Genomic DNA, 25,020 nt, shown 5'->3' with positions numbered 1-25,020 from the left:
TGCTCTCATCTCGCTGCTGTCATTCAGAAGAAGGTAGAAGAGCCTCAGGATTCACACCACCTGTTCAGGAACAGTTATTACCCCTTAACCATCATGCTCTTGAATCAAAGGGGTCAACTTTAGTCAGCTTCACTTGCCCCGTCACTGAAATGTTCCTACAGCTTTCATCTTCTCAATATTTATTGCTTATTTATTATTATTCTTTTTTTTGCATTTACACAGTTCATTGTCTTTTGAACAGGGGTTGAACAGCCAAGTTGGTGTGGTCTTTTATTGATTGGTTTTTATTCTGTTATGGATTTACTGAGTATGCCCACAAGAAAATGAATCCCTGTGTTGTATATGGTGACATAGAGTTGTATAAAAAGTATTCACCACCCCCCCCCCCCACCACCCTTTGGAAGTTTTCATGTTTTATTATTTTACAACCTTGAATCACTGTGGAATTAATTTGGCTTTTTTGACATTGATAAACAGAAAAAGACTCTTTCGTGTCAAAGTGAAAACAAATTTCCACAAATTGGTCTAAATTTATTACAATTATTAGATGCAAAATAATTGATTGCATCAGTGCTCGCCCCCCCTCAAGTCAGTATTTAGTAGATGCACCTTTGGCAGCAATTATAGTCTTGAGTCTGTGTGGATAGGTCTCTAACAGCTTTGCAGATCTGGATACTGCAATTTTTCCCACTTCTTCTTTACAAAACAGCTCAAGCTCTGTCAGATTGCATGAGGTTTGTGAGTGAACAGTCCTTTTCAAGTCCAGCCACAAATTCCTAATTGGATTGAGGTCTGGACTTTGACTTGACCACTCCATGACATTAACTTTGTTGTTTTTAAGCCAATTCCGTGTAGCTTTGGCTTTATGCCTGTGGTCATTGTCTCGGTGTAAAAACACCCTTCTCCCAAGTCACAGTTCTCTTGCAGACTGCATTAGGATTTCCTACAGGACTTCCCTGTATTTTGCTGCATTCATTTTACCCTCTACCTTCACAAGCCTTCCAGGACATGCTGCAGTGAAGCATCCCCACAGCATGATGCAGCCACCACCATGCTTTACTGAAGGGATGGTGTGTTTTTGATGATGTGCAGTGCTTGGCTTTATGCCAAACACAGCATTTAGCCAAAAGCTCAATTTTGGTTTCATCAGACTCTTTTCCAGCTGACTTCAGAGTCTCCCACATGCCTTCTGGCAAACTCTAGCTGAGATTTCATGTGAGTTTTTTCAACAGTGGCTTTCTCTTTGCCACTCTCCCATAAAGCTGTGACTGGTGAAGTACCCAGGCAACAGTTGTCAGACACGCAGACGTTCCCATCTCAGTCACCGAAGCTTGTAACTACTCCAGAGTTGTCACAGGTCTCTTGGTGGCCTCCCTCACTAGTTCGCTTCTTGCACGGTCACTCAGTCTTTGAGGATGGCCTGCTCTTGGCAGACTTACATCTGACCATATTCTTTCTATTTCTTGATGATTGAATTAACTGTACTCCAAGGGATGTTCAGTGACTTAGAAATTTTCATGTATCCATCCCAATTTGTGCTTTTCAATAACCATTTTGCGAAGTTGCTTGGAGTGTTCTTTTGTCTTCAAGGTATAGTTTTTGCCAGGATACTGACTCACCAGCAACTGGAACTTCCAGATACAGGTATATTTTTACTGTAGTCAGTTGAAACACCTTGACTGCAAAACCGGATCTCTATTTAACTAATTATGTGACTTCTAAAACCAATTGGCTGCGTTTGGTATGGTGTGTCAGGATGTGGTGTTTGGGGGTGAATACTTATCCAATCTATTATTTTGAATTTTATGTTTGTAATTAATTTAGATCACTTTATAGAGATCTGTTTCACTTTGACACTAAAGAGTCTTCTCCTGATCAGTGTCAAAAAAAGCCAAATTAAATCCACTGATTCAATGCTATAAAACAATAAAACATGAAAACTTTCGAGGGGGGATGAATACTTTTTATAAGCACTGCATATGTACTTTGATAATAAATTTACTTTTAATTTTGACTGTTGCTCTTTTGAATCAGGTGGGAACTCCGACTGCAGCAGTGAGAGATTGAAGATGTGCTTGAACATTCCTGCCAGTCAGTCAGCATAGGTTTTCAGAGCCTTATCAGGTACAGCATCAGGGCCTGATGCCTTGTGAGGGTTCGCCCTCCAGAAAGGTGTTCCCACATCGGCCTCTAAGACAGATCACAGAGTCATCAGAAGCTGCAAGAATTTTCACAGGAGTAGTTTTATTCTCCCTTTGCATAAGATGCGTTGAGCCATCTGGGAGTGAAGCATCACAGCCATTCATGTTGTCAGATTTCACCTTGTAGGAAGTAATGGCCTGCAATTCCTGCCAGAACTGACGTGCATCCGATTCCTTCTTTAACACCATTCGGAATTGTTTCTTCATCCTTAAAATAGCCCATAGGAACTGCATGCAAGACTCATTACTTAGCAGATCCATCTTTACCAGAAGGTATTTGCATCCATTGGGTGCATGCACAGCTTGATACAGGAACATACATCAGGATGATGACTATATTTAATATTGTTCTCCTCTCTGCCATCTTTCTCGATAGATATATACTTTATAACCTACATGTGCCATCTATTTTGCATCTCCAGCAGAAGTGGTAAGTGACTCATACAAAGGGCATAGAAATATGTTCCCAAAGTTAAATTCTATGGCCTGTGATGTGTTCAGGGAGATCCTCTTTAAACAATAGTGAAAATGCCCTTGCATGTGCTGTGATAAAGACAGCTGTCATTGATCTGAAATAATAATTCTATTTCTCCCTTCATAGATGCTGCCTTGCCCACTGAGTAAAATGTTTTTTTTAATGTTTTTTTTACTTCAATGTGTCATGAACCCAATTGTACATGATTAGAACAAATGACTGTGAGCATTTTTATTTTGACCACCTTTGGACATTATTGTGCGTGTTGTGTCATCTCCATGCAATCAATTATCAGATGTATGGAAAAGCTGGAAACAAAATCACAGACTTAACAATTTCAATTTAATTTGTTTTTTTTAAAACAGAAGTTGTGCCATGTGACACATACAAACTTTGAACAATGTTAATTGAAGTTCAGGCCTGTATTAGCTCAATATGTTCCAATATGAATTTAAATTCAGTTAATTTGGCAATCAATACTTATAGCATTTCTCCTGCCTTGTATATTGTTGCCTCAGTGAGTTTAATCCCGTTAAATGGCTCCCCTTGGATTTCATCAAAATCCCTCCCAGAAAAATTAATCCCCAGTTCCAAAGTTCATGCACATCATTTTAATTCAAAGTGTAATATTTTCCAATTGTTTTATTGTATTCCAACTGCCACTCCAAGTATCTTTTTCTTCTTAATCTAACCCTCCTCATGCAGAGGGCCTGAGTCCTTTTCAGGTATATCAGTGACCTGCCGCAAATACAATGAATGCCAGATTTTTCTAGAATATTATTCCTATTTGTGTTAGGCAAGCAGCCCTTTTTGATGAATTTATCTGCTTTTCAGGAAAGGTGATAATAACACCAAGGCCAATGATATTTTGCACCCGTGTTATGCATTCTGTAATCAAGTAGTTTTATATTAGGGAAATCACAGCCTGAGGTATAAGGGTAATGTTACACTTTTAAAGCTCATGCCGGAATGTAATACCAAATCAGAGGAGACTACTTGCTGCATAAATTCCACTCCATTCAGAGATTTCATCACACCAATATTAGAGGATGCAATTTAGAAGAAAATTAAAATGGAATATGACTCATGCAATATGCAACTAAAAGACTCAATTCGGATATTGTCATTCATTGGAACAGGCTTTCATTCCATCATTCAGAGGGATTAAAGTTGTGGCTCTCAAGATGTATTGAGATATGTCAATTTATCATGCAGCACTACAAGAAAATAAAAACAGAGTAATAAAATAAATTTAAAAACAGAATACTAGATGGTGTGAACCTGAAGTAAAAAAAAACTAAGACATTGATTTGGGCAACATGGTAGTGTGAAGGGGTGACACGGTAGTGGTTAGCGTAATGTTATTGCAGGGTCAGCAATACGGGTCCAGTTCCAACTGCTGTCTCTAAGGAGCTTGTATATTACCCCGTGCTTGCATGGGTTTTCTCCGGGTGCTCTGGTTTCCTTCCTCATGCCAAAGAAGTACAGGTATTTAGGTAAGTGGTCATATGGGTATAATTGGGCAGCTGAGGCTCTTTGGACTAGAAGGGCCTGTTACCTTGCTGTGTCTTTAATATAAAATTACAGTCAGTAATTCAGGTAGCTTTGGATGATTCAGACAGAGATGCTATCAGGTTTTCGATTAGGAACAAAAAAAGAGTATGTCGGTTATATGTAGTGGGTGTCGTGTTCACATTTCAGCCATTTCTTTTCATTCTAGTTCTGAAAAATGGCAATGCCTTAAGAAATAATTTCCCACTACTACCTGACTTCATTTGATTTTTTGTTCCTGATTTCAGTTTTTCTTCATTCTGAACCACACAGAGGTAAATGTTTTGCCACATTTCTTAAATTTGCCTCAAAGCTTTTCCAATACAAAAGAATGCTATATTGTGGTCACTTTACATTTACCTACATAGGTAAATGCAGAGACAACTCTGAAATCAATGCATTCCCCAAAACAACATAAAATGAATAATAAGTTAATCAATAAACTTTAAGAAGGGAGGAAGGCAAAAGAAAGGAAATTATAGGCCAGTTATCCTAACCTCAGTGGTTGGGAAAGTGTTAGAGTCTATTATTAAGGATGATTTTTTGAGGTACTGTGCTTGGTAAAATAAGTCAAAATGATCAAATAAGTCCAGGTCAGCATGGTTTCTGTAAAGGGAAATCTTGCCAGACAAATCTGTTAGAGTTCTTTGAGGAAGTAACAAGCAGGGTGGACAAAAGAGAGGGAGTGGATGTCATTTACTTGGATTTCCGAAGATGTTTGATAAGGTGCCCACACATGAGGCTGCTTAATAAGGTAAAATTCTATGGTGTTTCAGGAAAGATACTGGCATGGATAGTGGAATGGCTGACAGGCAGGAGGCAGTGAGTGGGAATAAAAGGGGCCTTTTCTGATTAGCTGCTGGTGACTAGTGATGTTCCTCGGGGTCAATGTTACGACTGCTGCTTTCCACATCTGTCAGTTATTTAGATAATGGAATTGATAGCTTTGTGGTAAAGTTTGCAGATGATACAAACAAAGGTGAAGGGGTGGGTAGTGCTGAGGTAGCAATGTGATTGTAGCAGGTCTTAGACAAATTAGAAGCATGGGCCAAAAAGCGACAGATGGAATAGTGTTGGGAAATCTATGATAATGCCTTTTGATAAAAGGAACAATAGTGTGGACTATTGTCTAAATGGGGAGAAGATTCAACCATCAGATGTGCAGAGGGACTTAGCAGCCCTTGTGCAAGACTCCCAGAAAGTTAATTTACAGGTTGGGTCTGTGGTAAAGAAGGAAATACAATGTTGGCATTAATTTCAAGGGAAATAGAATATAAAAGCAAGGAGATAATGCTGACACTGAGAGTATTATCAACAGTTTTGGGCCACATCTCAGAAACAATGTATTGTCATTGGGGAGAGTCCAGAGGAAGTTCACAAGGATGATTCAGGGAATGAAGGGGTTAACATATGAGGAGCATTTGGCAGCTTTGGGCCTGTACTCACTGGAATTTAGAAGAATGCGGAGTGATCTCATTGAAACTTACTGAATGTTGAAAGGACTAGATAGGGTGGACATGGAGATGTTTCCTATGGTGGGGGATATCCAGAACTAGACAGTACAGCCTCAAAATTGAGGGGCGATCCTTCAAAACAGAGGTAAGGAGGAATTCTTTTAGCAAGGGAGTAGTAAATTTCTGGAATGCTCTGCCACAGACTGTGGTGGAGGCAAAGTCCATGCGTATATTTAATGTGGAAATTGATTGTTTCCTGAGCAGTCAGGAGATCAAAGGATATAGCAAGAAAGTATGTGTATGGGGTTGAGTGAGATCCGGGATCAGCCATGATGGAATGGCAGAGCAGACTTGATGGGCTAAATGGCCTAATTCTGCTCCTATGTCTTTTGGTCTTATGATCTACACGTATTTGGAGAATGACTTGCGAGTTTCTGACTGAGGATCAGTTTCTGAGTCTGCATAAACTCAACAGATATAAAAAGTTCTAAGTCAAAATGGGGTCTGAATAGGACATACAAAACACAGCAAACAGTACAGCAAAGGGACAGGAGCTTTGGTCCATGATACCCATGTTAACAATGATGCAAAATGAAACTAATCTGCATTTTCCTGCCCGTGATCAATATTTTTTCCATTCCTTTGTATCTGTCTAAATACCTGTTAAATGCCACTATCAACTCTAACCCCACTAATATTGCCTCATCAAATGCTTCCACCCGTCACAATCCATGGATTACATTTCTCTTCTGAAATTAGCAACCTGCTTGGCTATGATTGTGTGGTACTTTATTAGCTAACTTTAATTTTCAAGCATTGTTGTTACGTGTTTGGTGCAGTTCATCAATATTAATGTCATGCCCTGGTAAAGATTTTAGTGCTGATGTTGTAGGGTATTTCATATAATGGTTTTCTGTAGGGGCAGTGAGTTCTGCTGGTAGTGTTTTAAAGATAAGAGATGCTTAGGAATGCTGTGTCATCCAATCAGGATGGTGGAATTGGGAGAAAGTTCTAGAGAATGCTGGAGGAGAGGTTTTGTGATGGATACTGAGGTGGGTTGAGGGTCTTTTATTGGTGGGAGATGGAGAGAGAAGAAGCTCAAGCGAACCGGCCGTCGCATTCAATCTGATGGGAATGCATGATCTGATGGTGCCCGAGAAGGGGGATTCTACCAGGGATTCGTGAATATGAGTTGGCGTCATGAGTACATTGGACATAATGGCTTTTGGAAGATTTGAGCTCCCACCTGTGTTCATTTGACTGTTTAACTATAATGGCCCTTTTGTTTTTTTTCTTTCTTTTCTTTAATAACTGTTTGGTTAAGTTAATAGTCATAAATATACTTACTTTATAATAGTATTCAGTGTACACTCTGTTATTTCTTGCTACTGGGCAATTACATGAGAACAGTAAGTTACACAGTATTCACACAGATCGGGATTTGGGTGGGCGAGACATTCCAACCTCATGGGTTGGGCAGGACCCAGGTTAAATCTACCCTTGTCATATAGAGTCTGTAAAAGGTGGTTTTCTTATCACAGTCTAGTGGCTGTTAGCAAGGAGCTAAAGAGCCATATCTCTAGAGATGCCCAGTAAAATGGGGTTTCATTAATAACCCCACCTTGCATGTACTTAATATTTTAAACACCTTCTCCATTCTAACCAAGATGTCTATCTATGCAATTGGTCCATTTTCCTCTTGGCCTTTTCTATCAAAGCACCTGTCCTAAAGCCTTTCAAACAATGAAATAGCTTCTGCTCCACTATCTCATCTGATAGCTCTCTCCAGTTATTCACCACTCTCTGTGTGAAAAACTAACCCACCAGATCTCTTTTAAGTTTCTCCCCTCACTCCTTATACCTGTGCCTTCTAGACTCCCAGCCCTGGGAAGAGGACTCTTAAATTCTTTCCTATATCATCATCATCACATGCTGTGTCGTATGACATAGACAATCATGGTCTACATGACCATGATTATTCCTGGCAAATTTTTCTACAGAGGTGGTTTGCCATTGCCTTCTGCTGGGCAGTGTCTTTACAAGACAGGTGACTCCAGCCATTATCAATACCCTTCAGAGATTGTCTGCTTGGCATCAGTGGTTGCATAACTGGTACTTGTGATATGGTCTAGTTCATCATACGACAATCCACCACCTGCTCCCATGGTTTCTGTGACCCTGACTTGGGGGCAGGCATTAAGCATGTGCTACACTTTATCCAAGGGTGACCTGCAGGCTAGCAGAGGGAAGAAGGGCCTTACACCTCCTTTGGTAGAGACTTATCTCCACTCTGCCACCAACATATCCTATATAATGCACTTTATAATTTTATAAACTTCTAAGGTCACCACTCAACTTCCTATGTTCCAATAAGAATTAACCCAGTCTATCTGATCTCTCCTTATAACTAAAGCCCCCTGTACCGGTCAACTTTTTCAGCACTTTCTCTATTGCTACCAGGTCCTTCCTGTAGTGTAGCATATAGAACTGTACATGGGTTGTCTAACCAAATTCCTGCCATGCAAAGAAAAGTCATGTGGAGATTTACATCTGAAAAGACGAGACATACATAATCCAATGTACTCGGGCTCCATTGCAGGCAAAGAATAAATAAGCATAACAATTACATTGATTATTAATTTGTATCTTTTCTCTGTAAGCCCACATTTCGAGGAGGGCAAAAATGGCAGTGGTCAAATAATGTCTCTGTACTTTAGATTACAAAAAGTTAGACTGGCCTTGACATTTTACATTGTATGGAAGAAATAAAGTCAGATATTACTACCACCTTTTACAAGGAGTATTAAACCTGTCTAGGCATAAATTACTCAGGTTAGTACTGATGCTGAGAACATTAGCCTTTAAAGTAAATTTTTCAATGAAGCAGATAATTTTTTATAAGACAATGAAGCTGAGGCACAAACCTAATATCAAAAGAGATCCAAAGCAAGAAAAGCAAGAAGATTGACTGTTTTCCCAGATATTAACTCTTTCATGCTGTTCGGCTTTGTTAATTTCACATACAAACACTGAGAAAATTCACCAGCACTAAGTGACTGAATTAATAATAATAGAACAATTAATCTTTCATTTCTGTAGTGCCTTTCATTATTACCTCAAGGTGCTTCAAAACACTTAAAACCACCAGTTTGAAGACCTTTTAAGTTTAATCTCAGTGAAATGTTAGGAACCAGAAAACAATTTGTGCATCCTCAGCTTCCATAAACAACAGTGCAATGAGAAATAGTTATAAAACTAGGATAATACCAGTTTTACCAGAATTTTGTTTAATATATGAATACAGAAACAGGTTAATAATATGTGGATGCTATTTGGCAACATGTTCGAATCCTACATGTGGAGGCAGAAGGCACATACGGTTCAAGTGCTGCTTAGTACACTTTTCCATTATGCCAGAGGATTGGAAGACTGCTCATGACAAGGGAGCAGACAGTATAATTTCAAGCTAGGCAGCCTACCATGAGTGAAGGGCAAATTATTGAAAAACAAAACAGAGGGAGAGCATAAATCAGCAGTTAAGGAAACACAGGTTAATCGGGGACAGCCTATATATATATTGTCATTGTGAAAATGACTTGAATTTTTTTTTAGAGAATGTAACAAACATAATTTTTTTTGCAGTCTGCATAGATCTTAACACAACATTTGATGAAGTCCCACAGGGGAGAGCTCATCATCAGAAATGACTGTACACGCAGTGCCTGAATTGGTGGTGGATGTAGAAATCTTTCATATATTGAAGGGAGGGAGGGAGACAGGGAGAGGAAGGGAGAGAGAGAGAGAGAGAGCGAGAGAGCGAGAGAGAGAGAGAGAGGAGGGAGAGAGTGAGAGAGAAAGGGAGAGTGAAAAAGAGAAAGGGGAGGGGGAGAGTGAGAGGGGAGAGAGAGAGTGAGAGAGAGAGAAAGGGAGAGAGAGAAAGGGAGAGAGAGTGGGGGAGAGAGTGGGTTAGAGAGAGTGGGGGAGAGAGAGGGGGAGAGAGAGGGGGAGGGAGAGAGGGAGGGAGAGGGGGAGGGAGAGAGGGAGGGAGAGAGGGAGGGAGAGAGGGAGGGAGAGAGGGAGGGAGAGGGGGAGGGAGAGAGAGAGGGAGAGTGAGAAAGAGAAAGGGGGAGGGAGAGAGAGAGACAGAAGAAATAGCCATTTTAACTATTATATATCTCTCCTTTAACACACTGTTCAATTTTTAAAATTATATTTTATAAGTCATAAAGGGCAGAGTATGCCACCTGCAGCAAGTCACCCACATTCACAGCTGAACTCTGAAAACCATTTGAATTTACCACTGAGCAATGCACCTAGCATCTGATAAAATGAATCGTCATTAGTAAGACTGTGCACTTCAAGAGGGAACTGCAATGTTCTGATAAGATCATAAGGATGCCAAAGCAAGACTTGACCATAAAAAAAGATAAAAAATTGAGCAACCAGGTAAGCTATATTCTACTTTAGTCAGAAATGTTAACTCTGACAAATATTTAAAATAGTTTAAATAATAACTCCTTTTGTGTAATGCAAAGTTTTGGACATGACACTATAAATGGTATCCAAATGTTATTAAATACAATCAGGACCTTTCTGCATGATTAATGCTTTACTGTAATTTGATTTATTTTCTCCATTTGATGTAGACTTGCACGCATACTGACATTCGTAAGTGTATAACTCTTTTGGACATTTGAGTCCACAAGCATCATTACTTGCACTGAAGCTGGCCTTTAGAGTTGAGGTCTGCTTCAGCTTTGAGTACAAAAAGTTAAAACTTGCTCATCTGTTATCATAGCACAGTCTCTAACTACTATATTAACTTTCTGTTTGAAAAGAAGCTTTAAGTTGTTGAATTACATCTACAGAACACCCTTTATGTTATATCCTACCTTGGGGAGCTCTTCTATCTGATTTGCATCCAAGTAGAGTTCTTCCAAAGATCGCTCAAAATTGAATATCTCCTTTGGTACATGTTGAAGGCTGCAATGGGAATAATCCAGCACCGAGATGACTTCTTCTTCACCCCGGAAACATCGGCAGGGCACCAGGCGGCCAATAAGTTTCCTCTTTGTTGTCATCTCCAGACACTGCACTGCAACAAAAGTAGCAGAACTTCTGGTCAATTAGAAAGAAACAATGCCTAAGACTGGTGCACTTCTTGACATTAATCCAAAGCAACAAGTTTTGGAATAGCTTCCTAGCAATTTCCCCTCGATTATGGGAAAGGATACTCATAGTACCTCTTCTAATTGAACATTCTGATGCCATGAAGAGTGATTGTTAGCAAAGAATTCAACTATTGTCATATTAACCAGACGGTACATCAGTCAAAGATTGGATAAAAGGAGAAATATCAATAGATACTGTATGTAAAACTTAAAAAGTGAAACATTCCTAATTTTGTTTTAAATTGCTACTTTTATCTTAATGCATGTGTTAAATGTGTAATGCAATTCAAATTTTCCAGCCATACAGCATATACAAAGTGACACTTCCTAATAGGACCCCAGCTCTAATATTATTTCAAGAAATGTGTTTTCTCTCTACCCTACCAGCTCCTTTGATCTTTTTTAACATCTCAAAAATATTAACTGAGATTTGAGATTCAAGGGAGTACAATTGTGATCTGTGTACAATGTTCTCATAGTTGAATGCTATTAGCACCAATCTGATGAAATGGTACCATACTTCTGTCATCCTACCCATCCACTCCAAAGACCAAAAACCCTACCATTGTACATGCTAAACACCATCAGCCATAGTTTAGTATATAACTTTTCAGCATCACCTTTCAGATTTTCTTCTTGTGCACAGGTTTTACTGGTGTACTTAAGATTATGCTAACAATTGAAATTAGATACATATTTATCTATTGCTTATGTAAATCATTAATATGTGCATTGAAAGCTACGATTCTAAAATGCATCTTCAATTAACTGAAGTGCATATCCCTTATACCTATATTTTGTCTCCTGCTGACTAATCAATGCTTTAATTATGTTAATAGTTTACTTCTGATCTCATATGCGCTCAATTTTGTTGGGCTGGATCTTGCTAGACCCTAATAACCAGTAGCTAACACTAGCCTGTACACATCCAGTTTGCATCTTCGAGTTAACAATTAAGGTCTCTTCAGCAACTAGATTCTGACATTCAAAGATGTTTTTTTAAAAAAAACTAAAACAATTAGCTTTCCAGTATTTGCAGCTTCTTAAAACTTCATTACCAGTGAATGTGTTGAATTTTGCCATTAATTTCTGCAGTACTTTTTCATTATATTCATTATATTCTCTAAAGATGATCTCCATTTTAAAGTCCTTAAAGCTATTGGATGCAATAGCTGAAATCAGCCAAGGTTTCCCAGATTCTAGAATGGTCCCAGGAGACTGCGAAGCAGCAGATAAAGCCCTGCTGTTCGAGAAAGGTGAAGAAAGAACATTAGAAATTTCAGATTATTTAGCATGACAGTAATTGTCAGGAAAATATTTGAGTCCATTATTAAGAAAGTCGTTCCAACACACTTAGAAAAACGTAATATGATTAGACAAAATCAATATGGTTTTATGGAAGTATATGACAAATCTGTTGGATTTTTTTGAAGATGAGACCAATATGAATAGAGTATATGATAATATATACAGTAGTTAGAATGAGCAGGATTAGAATAGATTTTCAGATTGCAGGCTGTTTCTTGTTTGGTGTGACAAGAATAAAATACTAGTCCTCAATTACTTACAAATTAAATTAGTGACTTGTACTACAGAGAGCATTCTAACTGGTTGCATCACTGCCTGGTATTGATGGGCTACTGCACAGGATCAGAAAAAGCTGCAGTTGGTTGTGACCTCAGCCAACTCCATCATGGGCACTAACCTCCCCAGCATCAAGGACATCGACAAAAGGCAATGCCACAAAATGTGGCATTTCATCATGAAGAGCGCCCGTCTCCTGGAACAAACGCTCTTCTTATTATTGCCATCAAAGAGGAGATACAAGAACCTGAAAACACACACTGAATGTTTTATCAACAGTTCTTTCCTTCTGCCATCAGATTTCTGAACGGACAAAGAACTAACCCTTGAACAGTACCTCACTACGTTTGCTCTCTTTTTGCATTACTTATTTCATTTATATATAAATTTCTTATTGTAATTTATAGTAGCTTTTTATATATTGCATTGTTCTGCTACCACAAAACCACAAATTTCACAACATATATAGTGAGATTAAACCTAAGACCGAACGTTTGCTTACAATACATCCAAGCCATTCATACTACAAAGTAAACTGTATAAAAATATAGAGATTTCATAGGGTTAAAGATGAATTAAATAAAGGACGAAGTGTAGGTGGGTGAAGTTTAATGTAAGCAGATAAGGTAAATTTTGGTATCCAGTGAGTTCTGCATGAATCACAGAAATATCCAGTTAAAGCAAGCATTAAGAAGGTGAACAACATGTTGGCTTAATGGCTGTGGGTTTAGAGTAGATGACTAAAGAAGGCTTGCTGTAATTATATGGAGTTTTCATGGTGAGACCATACTTTTTACAGTTCTTTCTTGTCTTTGTCTCTTCTTAAAAAAATATATCCATGATTTTAAAGCAGTGCAGAGGCTGATTATGAAGGAAGTTGGGTAGAATGAACCTCTTTTCTCCAGAGTTTAGAAATTAATAGATCATCTCATGAAAGGATCTGAAGGGATTGATGAGATGGATGCTGAGGCCAGTCTAGTAGCTAGCAAATGAGGGTAGCTCACTACCATTGCAACCATTGTATGCTGTCATGCAAGAGAAAATATGTTTCCCTTATAGACAGAGATAGTCAAATTTATATTAGGAAATAAAGCATGACTCAGGAATTAAACAACTATTTTATGTCTATATTTATGGCAGAAGAGACAGATTACCTGTCAGAATTACTGAGATCCAAGAGCCTAACAAGATCAAGGAAATGAAGGGAATAAGTATTGGTTAAAAAGCTGAGAAAAGGGTGACAATAAAAGCTAATAAATCCCAAGGATTCAGTAATTTATATTCCAGAGTTTTGAAACAGTTGGCCATACAGATGATGAATATTTTGGTTATTGACTTTGAGAATATTACAGATTTTATATGGTTCCTGTTGAACAGAGGATAGGAAATGTGATCTCAATATCTAAAAAAGGAAGGAGAAAGAAAACAAGGAATTACCTCATTAGCCCATTACGGAATCCAAAATAAAAAAGTATTGTGATAGTAGAAGGTATAATAATAGCAGCTTGATAAATACAATAGCATTGTTCAGTCAGCAATGGATTTAAGAGATGACCAAACTACTGGAGTAGCAGCATGATAGACGCAATATAATATCATGCATAAGATCAATAAAACTAGTTTTTTAAATGGTAAGAGTTTGGGTAGAGTTCATGTCTTTGTGCAAATATACCTTAAAGCTAACTTCCAGACGCACAAGGGAAATCACATGGGATGTTAGCATTCATCACAAAAATGATTCAAGTACAAAAGTAAAAATGCCTTACAACAATTATATACTCTTTTGAAGCCGGATCTGAGGTACTGTATATCATTTTGATCTCCTTAAGTCAAACAGAATATGCCTGCCATTAAAAAAAACTGTAGCATACGTTCGCAAGAATGATTGCAAGAATGGCAGTGTGCCATCAGGAAAGAACAAACCGGGAAGGACACTTTGTAAGAAAGAACACAAGAAATAGGAGCAGGAGTAGGCCATCTGGTCCATCGAGCCTGCTCCACCATTCAATAAGATCTTGGCTGATCTGGCCATGGACTCATCTCCACCTACCTGCCTTTGCCTCATAAACCTTAATTCTCCTACAATACAAAAATCTATCCAACCTTGTCTTAAGTATATTTACTGAGGTAGCCACCACTGCTTCATTGGGCAGAGAATTCCACTGATTCAACACCCTCTGGGAAAAGCAGTTCCTCCTCACCTCCATCCTAACTCTACTCCCCTAAATCTTGAGGCTATGTTCCCTCATTCTAGTCTCACCTAACAGTGGAAACAACTTTCCTGCCTCTATCTATCTATCCTTTTCATAATTTTATATGTTTCGAGAAGATCTCCTCTTATTCTTCTGAATTCCAGTGAGATCAGTCCCAAGTGACTCAATCTTTCCTCACAGTCTATCCCCACCCCCCCCACACATCTCTAGAACCAACCTGATGAATCTCCTCTGCACCACTTCCAAAGCCAATATATTCCTCCACAAGTAAGGAGAGCAGAACTGCACGCAGTACTCCAGGTGTGGCCTCACCAGTACCCTGTACAGTTGCAGCATAATCTCCCTGCTCTTAAATTTAATCCCTCTAGCAATGAAGGCCAACATTCCATTTGCCTTCTTGATAGCCTGCTGCACCTACAAACCAACCTTTTGTGATTCATGCACAAGCACTCCCAAGGCCCCCTGCACAGCAGCATGCTGTAATCTTTTAGCCATTTAAATAATGACCTGCTCTTCCATTGTTCCTTCCAAGGTGGATGACGTCACACTTACCAACATTGTACTCCAGCTGCCAGACCCTTACCCATTCACTTAACTTATCTATACATCTCTCTGAAGACTTCCCATATCTTCTGCACAATTTGCTTTTCCACTCAATTTAGTGTCATCAACAAACTTAGATACACTGCACTCGGTCCCCTCTTCTGGATCGTTAATGTATATTGTGAAAAGTTGCTGGCCCAGCACCAACTACTGTGGCACACTGCTCACCACTGATTGCCAGCCAGAGTAACACCCTTGTATCTCAACTCTCTGCTTTCTATTAGTTAACCAATCCTCTATCCATGCTAATACATCACCCCCGACTCTATGCATCATTATCTTAAGGATAAGTCTTTTATGCAGCACCTTATTGAATGCCTTCTGGAAATCCAAGTAAATAACGTCTATCTGTTCCCCTCTATCCACTGTGAAAAGAACTCCAGTAAGTTTGTCAAACAGGACCTGTCTTTGCCGAACCCATGCTGCATCTGCCTGATGGATCCATTTCTTTCCAGATGCCTCACTACTTCTTCTCTAATGATAGCTTCAAGCATTTTCGCAACTACAGATGCTAAACTAACTGGCCTATAGTTACCTGCCTTTTGCCTACATCCTTTTTTGAACAGTGGTGTGATATTCTCCGCCTTCCAATCCGCTGGGACTTGCCCAGAGCCCGGAGAATTTTGGTAAGTTATCACCAAAGCCTCCACTACAACTTCTGCCATTGCTTTCAGTACCCAGGGATGCATTCCATCAGGACCAGGGAACTTATCTATCTTCAGGTCCGCAAGTTTGCTCAGCACTACCTCTTTAGTGATAGCTATTGTACTGAGGTCCTCACCTCCCATTATATCCATAACATCTCTCTTTGGCATGTTAGATATGTCCTCCACCATGAAGATCAACACCAAATCGTCATCCAAAACCTCTGCCATTTCTTCATTACCCAATATCAATTCTCCCTTCTCCTCCTCCAAGGGACCTACATCACTTCGACCACCCTTTTCTGCTTTACGTAATTATAAAAATTTTTACTAGACGTTTTTATATTTTGTGCTAGTTTATTTTCATAATCTATCTTCCCTTACTTTATTGCTCGCTTTGTAGCTCTTTTTTGCTTTTTAAAGTTTTCCCAATCTTTCGGTCTCCCACTACCCTTGGTGACTCTGTATTCACAAGCTTTTAGCTTGATGTCTTCTTTTATTTCCTTAGTTATATACGGCTAACTCTTCCCACCCTTACTGTCCTTGCTTTCAACTGGAATATACTTTTGTTGAGCACTGTGAAAAATCTCTTTGAAAATCTTCCACTGTTCCTCAATTGTCCCACCATATATAGTCCGTGAGCCAGGACCCCAAATTTGGGCCATTGGTACCATCTGGGGGGAATAATTCTTATAGCGATTTTTGGCAAGGTATACACCCCTGGTGCGAGAAAATATGTGATAGCATTGCAGCGGTGGTAGCTTTCTGTGAGGGGGACTGGGAGTTGCACCTCCATGCTATAAGAATTGTGATCCCATGGTGCTTTGCCTATGATGAGATGAATTATGCCAGGTACCTGTCGCCTTACTTTGCTCAGATGATGAACCTCCCAGAGAAGAATCCTTCTGTGTATGAGGCCTTCAAGACAGGCCAATTCTCAGTGCAGCTGTCAAGTAACAACCACTTTGGGCAGATCCCTGTGGACCAGGCTATTGAAGCCACAGTGAACAAAGACACATAGACTCCTGGGGGCACATCATGGTTCAGCCTGAATGCTGGAGCTATCAAGCATTACTATATAACAACTGAGCACCACAGTGCATTCCAGCCAAGAATCCAGAAAGATGAGGAAGCAGTTTCAGCAGTGGTTAGCTGCATACATGAATGGGTCACCCCATTTGCAGAGAAGTGGGACCTCATTAGCATTTCTACGGCAAAGGCAGCCCCCAAGGACATTGCTTTTGACCTGATGAAGGCATATGAGATTGGTGAGTAATGTTGTGCAACCTTCTAGGATGAGAGACTAGAGGAAGACCCACCAGCAAAGAAATTCCATGACCCAATGAAAACCAACAAGCTGAAAACATTGTGATATGTGTAAGAAGAGAGAAGTAAATCAAATGGGAGGGTGATCATCTCGAAAGCAGACAGGTCTTTATTTGGTCACATCAAGTTGGCACAAGAGTGCAGTCTACGTATGGGGGATATCCTTTCTCATCCCCCTTGGACCATTGCCCTGAGCCTTGTCCATAACAGAAGGATTGCTGAGAAAGACAAATAAAGCTATTTTCGTCACAACCTTGCAGAAAAATGTAGCAGTAGAAGAGCAGCTCCCAGGAAACTCTGTTACAGTGGTTGATGGAATGAACTTGGTCCAAAGAGTGAAAGGTGATCAAATTACTTTCAGCGATGTTGCCACAATTCTGGGTATGGCTCTGAGGGATAGAGTGAAAGGTCTCTACGGGGTGAAGAGACTGGTCATGGGTTGCAAGGTATCACAGGCACACAAATGGTGAGGCAGTGGAGGAGATTCCTGACCAAAGATATTATTATTATGATTATTAATAGGTTATGAAAGTATGGAAAACAAAGTATGGAAAACTGTCTTTGATTAAATATATTCATTTTACAACCAAATGGGGCCTGGGTTATGGCTGTATGGAACCTCACATTTGAATTATTTTACTGTAATTCTATATGCTATGACAAAAGCTTAAGATTGTTTTGATTTGATACAACAATATGGAAAATATCATGACATTGATAAAACTCCAAAATCTCTCTAAATGAGGTTTTTTTTTTTACCTTTTGGGGGGTGGGTAACATTTTCTGCTGTACTGATGTTAATATGGAATATATACAAAACTGATTACTTATTTGAAGTAATAAGGCTACCACTGGTGCAATGCTATCACATATTTTCTAAATCTAGAGATGTATACCTTGCCAAAAATCACTATGAGCATTATTCCTTTCCAATGGTACCAACCAACCCTACTGGCTCACAGACTAATAGCCTGTGTTCCCAGTCTACACTAGCCAAATCCTACTATTTAGCTACCATTTAGTTTTAGATCGAATATTACACCCTCCATTTGTATGAGAAACTCAACCATACTGTGATCACTTTTTCCAAGAAGATCCCTAACTACAAGATCACTAATTTTACCTGTCTCATTGCACAGGACCAGATCTAAGATGGCACATTCCCTTATAGGTTCAGTAACATGCTGTTCAAGAAAGCTATCACAGATGCATTCTATGAAGTCCTCCTCAAGACAGCCTCAACCAACTTGATTCACCCAATATATGTAATATATGTGCAGGTTAAAGTCCCCCATGATAACTGCTGTTCCATTGTCTGATGCCTCAGATATTTCTCTGTTTATTGCCTGTGTCACTGTAATGTTATTATTTGGCAACTGATAGACAACTCCTACAGGAGATTTTTTTCCCTTTGCTATTCCTAATCTCTACCCAGATGGATTCAACATTCTGCACCTTAGATCTTATATCATCTCTCAATATCGCCCTAATTTAATTTTAATTAAGAGTGCTACCTTACCTTCCTGCCTATCCTTCCATATTACATGACATCCTTGGATATTTAATTCCCAATCCTCTCCACCCTGCAACCATGTTTCTGCAATGGCCACTAAATCACACCTCTTTGTACTGACTTGTGCCACCAGTTCACTGACCAGGCATTCAGATAAAGTGCACTTACACTCATTGCACTTTTAAAATCTTGCAATCGTTTTCTCTTTTGCACTTGACTTTTCTTCACTCCACTCTTACTTTCCTCTTTGTTATTCTTTGCTTTTTCTTTATCTTTATCCACACTTTTCTTTTTTACTTTATCCCTACTTCTCCAATCTGTTGAACCAACCCGCTACTATTTAGTTTAAAGCCCAATCCACAGCCTGAGTTATGCAATTCACTAGGATCCAGGTCCCATCGCAGTTCAGGTGCAGCCCGTCCCATTGGTACAGCTCCCTCCTTCTCCAATACTGGTGCCAATTTCCCATGAATTGAAACCCACTTCTCCCACACCAATCCTTGAACCACACATTTAACTCTTTAATCTTCTTGACCATATGCCAATTTACACGTGGCTGAGGTAGTAATCCAGAAATTACCATCTTCTAGGTTCTGCTTTTTAATTTAGTCCCTAGCTGCTCAAATTCCCTCAGCAGAACTCTTTCCTCAGTCTACCAATGTCATTGGTACCCACATGGACCACGACAAATGGATCTTTTCCTTCCCACTGCAAATTCCTCTGTAAGTTAGATAAGATGTCCCGACCACGAGCACCCAGCAAGCAACACAGCCTTGTAACAGAGAACTCTGTCTATTCCCCAGACTATTCAGTTAGGTTGCTCATTTTTCCTACAGCCCCCACTCTCATCCACTCAGGAAGCAAGAATATCAGACCTGCTGGACAAGCTCAAAGGCTGAAGCTCCTTCAGCACTGTCTCTTGGATCCCACTACCCACCTTGCTCGCAGTTACACCTTTTTGTCCCTGACCACAGATCAAATTTGAGGTAGCAAATCTAACGTGTGTGACTACCTCCTAAAACAGAGTGTTCAGGTAACTCTTCCTCCCTGAAGTGCCACAGTGTTTGAGGTTCAGATTCCAGGTCATCAATTTTAAGCCTGAGTGCCTCGAGCAGCTAACACTTGCTGCAAATGTGGTCACCAGGAACTACAGTGGGGTTCACAAGCTCCCACATCATGCAGCTACAGCACATCACCTGATCCTGCATCATCCCTACTTTATTTGATTAGCTGTAAATGAGTGACTTTTTATTCAACCACTACAAAAGCCTTACCTGTACCTCCACACCAAAGCCTCAAGTTCCCACTCCTACACTGGTCCATTCACACAATGGCCACTCCACTTTGACTTTGCTTTACTTTTATCTGCTTCTGCTAATGAATTACGAATTGATTGGTCTGCCACAAAATATGCCAAGCCCCGTGAAACGCCCATTTTTTAAACTCTTCTCCCTGACCTGTGCAAAGATTCCTCTCTCTGCGAATTGATTGGTCCACCACTAATGCGCTGAGTCCTGCGAAATGCTCCTGCTTTTAAAACTCTTCTCCCCAACCTGTGTGAAGCTCTCTCTCTCTCTCTGTGAATCGATTGGTCTACTGCTAATGTGCCGAGCCCCGTGAAATGCTTTTTTAAACTCTTCTCCACGACTTGTGTGAAGCTCTCTCTTTCTTTCTCTCTGTGAATTGATTGGGCTGCCGCTAATGTCAAATTTTGTAACTTATAAAATACTCACCAAGCTTATTAGACTGGATGTAAGGAGGAAGTTTCTGTGGCTAAAGAATTGCAAAACCAGGGTCAAAGTCTCAGAATAATGGATAAGCCATTTCCCACACATACGGAGGGAATGTATCATTAGAGTTCTGTACCCTGGGTAGCTGTAGAGTCCTACTCATTGATTTAGCATAAAACAGAGGTTGATATATGTATTTTTGAGCATTGAAGGAATAAAAGGATAAGTGACAACTGGTGGAACAGACTCAAGGTCTGGATCGTAAACCGAAACGTTGACGGTTTGTTTCCACGGATGCTGCCCGACCTGCTGAGTTCCTCCATTGTGTTGTGCATGTTGTCAAGGTCTGGATGCCTACTGCCCCTATTTCTTATGTTTCCAGTGTTTTCTGCTCTTATTTCAGAGGTCCAGCATCTGCAGGACATCTTTTGGACTATTAACTTCTATGGTACTTTTCTCTTCATCGTATTAATTACAATAAATTTCAGTCTTATTCACCCTTTAGTTCCAAACTGTGTCTGTAATGTTTCCTGTGTCTTTCAATGTGAGAACTGACTCATAAGTACTTATTCAACAACCCTAACACTATTTCTCCTTAGTTATCATTCCGAGGATCCATGCTTTCCATCACTATTCTTTTTTTTAGATATACTTCTGATCTCTCAACCAGGAACACCTGGCAGTAAAGTGCCAACTGTTCAATCTTCTGTGGCAGTTCTCCACCATCATCCTGACTGCTGTCTACACTTCACTTCAGACAGACCTCAAGGTAGCACTTGAGGAACTAGGTGCTGTGATCAGCAAAAAGAATGGCATATCCTGATGTCTGGCACGTCATGGAGCAAGACTTCAATCAGGCTAGCATAAAGAAGTCTCTGCCTAACTGTACACTAGAGGGCTTAATGCACTTGACCACTGGTACACCACTGTCAAGAATGTCTACCACTCCATTCCTCACCCACAGATTGGTAAATCTGACCACCTGGCCTTGCTTCTTTTGCCTTCTTGCAGATGGAGACTAAAGAGTGCAGCACTAGTATGAAAAACTGCATGGTAGGAGCAAAGGAGTGAATTCAGGATTGCTTCAAGTCAGTAGACTGCATCATATGTAGCAGACCTAAATAAATATGCCAGAGTTATCACCAACTTCATAAGGATATGCATGGATGAGCATGTACTGTACCTACAAAAACATTATCAGTCTTTCCCAATCAGAAGCCCTCGATGATCTAGAAGATTCAGTATCTGCTGTTGTTTAGATCTGTAGCATTTAGGGCTACTGATCCAGAGTGAGAAGTTCAAAAAGGATTGAAGAGTACGCCATGCATTCAATACATAGATCAAGAGTAAGAGGATAATTAGAGAGTGGGTAGGACCACACAAGGACCACAACATGTGCTTTGAGGCCAAGGATGAGGGCCAGGTCTTAAATGAATACTTTGTATTGGTATTCACCATGGAGAAGGACATGGAGATTAGTGAGATCAGTGTGGAGCATGCCAATATGCCAGAGTATTTTGAAATAAAGGAGGACGTGACATTGGGTCTTTTAAAGAATGTTAAAGTGAATATACTTAGTGCCTAAGGGATATACCCAAAATTATTGAGAGAGGCAAGAGACGAGATTAATGGAGTCTAGACAAAGATCCCTGTATAGTCTCTAGCCACAGGAAAAGTCCCAACAGACAGGCAAGTAGCTAATGTTCTTCTTTTGTTCAAGAAGGGAGATAGAGATAATCCTGGAAACTGTAGACTAGCAGGCCTCACATCAGTGCCAAGGAAGCTACTCAAGATGATTCTTAGGGATAGGATTAGGAGCATTTAGAAAAGCATGGTGTAATTAGGAGCAACCTACATGGCTTTGTGGAGGTCAAGCCACATCTTACTGAGTCTTCTGAGGAGGTGCAAAGCTGAATGATGAAGGTAGAGCAGTGAGTGTGTTCTAAATGGACTTTATTAAGGCATTCAACAAGGTTCCTCATGGTAAGCTTATTCAGAAGATCCAAGATCCCTCGTGGTAAGCTTATTCAGAAGATCTAAGGTGCATTGGATCCATAGTAACTTGGCCAATTGGATTCAGCACTGGCTTGCCATACAAGACAGGGAGGTGTGGTTAATGGGCTTTACTTTGCTGGATTTCTGCGACTAAATTGTAAATGATTTGGATGAAAATATGGATGGGTGGATTAGTAAGTTTGAAGATGACACAAAAGCAGAATGCATTGTGAATAGTGTAGAAGATTTCCAAAGGATATAGCGGAATATAGATCAGTTGTGGATACGGGCAGAGAAATGACAGATGAAGTCTAATCTGGGCTAGTGTGAAGTGTTGACTTTGGGAGATCATATGAAAAGGGAAAGTACACAATTAATGTGAAGACCCTGTCTAATCTGCACTGATGGGCAGAGGGATTTTGAGGTCCAAGTCCATAGCTCCCTGAAAATGGGTGCACATCTTGATAGCTTTGTAAAGAAGGCATATGACATGATTGTCTTTACTAGTTGAAGCACTGAGTTCAAGAAACAGGAAATTGCGTTGCTGTTTTATAAAATTCTGGTTCCATTATAGGAAGGATGTGGAGGCTTTGATGAGGGATCAAAAGAGATCTGAGCAATGCACAAAATGCTAGAGGAACTCAGCAAGTCAAGCAGTATCAGTGAATGAGACATTGACTGTTTATTTCCATCCATTGATGCTAACTTGCTGAGTTTATTGAGCATTTTGTGTATATTGCACAAGATTTCCAACATCTGCAGAATCTTGTGTCACAAAGAGGTTTAACAGGATACTGTCTGGATTAGAGGTCATGTGCTATAAGGAGAAATGAGTGTTCTTTTTTTCTGGTGTGGTGGAGGCTGAGGACAGACCTGATAGAAGTTTTTAAAATTATGAAAAGAATAGATAACTTTCTCCCCTGTGTAAAAATTTCTAATACTAGAGGACACGCATCTAAGAGAAGGGGCAAAGTTCAAAGGAGCAATGTGAGGCAGGAATTTCTTTATACAGAGAGCTATGGGTAACTAAAATGTGCTGCCAGGAGTGGTGGCAGAGGCAAATAAAGATTTTTTTTTAAATATTAGCCTTATCGCATGTACATCAAAATAACAAAGCATTCAATGAAATGTGTTATTTGTGTCAATGACCAACAACTTGAGGGTCTACTCGGAGCAGCCAAAAGGATCACCATGTGTCTGCCGCCAACATAACAAGCTCACAACTTATTAACCCTAACCTGTATGTCTTTGGAATGTGGGCGGAAATGGGAGTCCCCAGTGGTCATGGGGAGAAGGCAGGAAGTGAATTTCGATCACTGGTGCTGTAATGTGGTGAGTGCAGCTTTTGCTGCTGGGTTTCATTCCAAGGTTGGATGTGCAACTGAGGCAACAACTTGCAAGGAAAGAAACTAATAAACAATGATCAATATTTTCCATGTCTGGGTCTTGCTGCAAAGTGAAAATTTTTGATCTTAAACATGAATACGTAAAGCACAACATGCATTAACCTTCTCAGAAAGGTCTTGAAAATATCAGACTTTCCAAGCTACATGAATTAGCATAAGATTGTCACTTTCAGAAAATAGATAGCTTAGAAAAAAAAAACACATTGTGAATGGAATAAATGGAATGGAACGAAAGCCAACATAAAAGCCAAAGAGAGGGCATACAATGGAGCAAAAATTAATGGGAACTTAGAAGATTGGGAAGTTTTCAAATACTAACAGGAGGCAACTAAAAAGACCTCAAGAAGGTAAAGATGGAATACGAAAGTAAACTAGCCAATAATATTAAAGAGGATACCAAACGTTTCTTCAGATACATAAAGTGTAAACGAGAGGCAAGAGTGGATCTTAGGCTGCTGGAAAATGATGCTGGAAAGGAAGTAATGGGGTACAATGAAATGGCAGATGAACTGAATAAGTATTTTGTCATCCACAGTGAAGACTGATACACTTGCAGTATGGTGGAAATTCCAGGTGTCAGGGGACATGAAGTTTGTGAAGTTACCATAACTAGACAGAAGGTTTTTGGGGAAATTGCAAGGTCTGAAGATAGATAAGTCACCTGGACCAGATGGTTCACCACAGCAGATCTCTGAAAGGGGTGGCTGAAGAGATTGTGGAGGCATTAGTAATGGTCTTTCAAGAATCACTAGATTCTGGAATGGTTCCAGAAGACTGGAAAATTACAAATATCACTCCACTCTTCAAGAAGAAAGAGAGGCAGAAGAAAGGAAACTATAGGCCAATGGTTGGGAAGATGTGAGAGTTGATTATTAAGGATAATGTCTCAGGATACTTGGAGGCGCATGATAAAATAGGCCATAGTCCGCAGGGTTTCCTCAAGGGAAAATCTTTCCTGACAATCTATTGGAATTATTTGAAGAAATAAAAAGCAGGATAGACAAAGGAGAATCAGTTGATGTTGTGTACTTGAATTTTGAGAAAGCCTTTGACAAAGTGCCATGTATGAGGCTGCTTAACAAGCTATGAATCCACAGTATTGCAGGAAAGATTCCAGCACGGATAAAGCAGTGAAGCAAAGAGTCAGAATAAAG

General features: G+C 39.8%; 1 protein-coding gene across 19 annotated transcripts in view; it reads right to left on the bottom strand.

The window, feature by feature from the left end:
- lrrc7 (leucine rich repeat containing 7) overlaps positions 1 to 25,020 on the bottom strand; it is a 661,225-nt gene that overhangs the window by 274,546 nt on the left and 361,659 nt on the right. For 18 of the 19 annotated variants that reach the window (XM_063064200.1, XM_063064198.1, XM_063064201.1 and 15 more), the window contains one exon: positions 10,574 to 10,776. In XM_063064200.1, coding sequence (XP_062920270.1) covers positions 10,574 to 10,776 — 203 coding nt within the window. The remainder of the gene's footprint in view (positions 1 to 10,573; positions 10,777 to 25,020) is intronic. The other variant, XM_063064207.1, reaches the window with a different exon arrangement.

This window comes from Mobula hypostoma, chromosome 12, assembly GCF_963921235.1.
Source record: "Mobula hypostoma chromosome 12, sMobHyp1.1, whole genome shotgun sequence".
Lineage (NCBI taxonomy): Eukaryota > Metazoa > Chordata > Chondrichthyes > Myliobatiformes > Myliobatidae > Mobula > Mobula hypostoma.
This window is presented reverse-complemented; position numbering and strand designations above follow the sequence as displayed.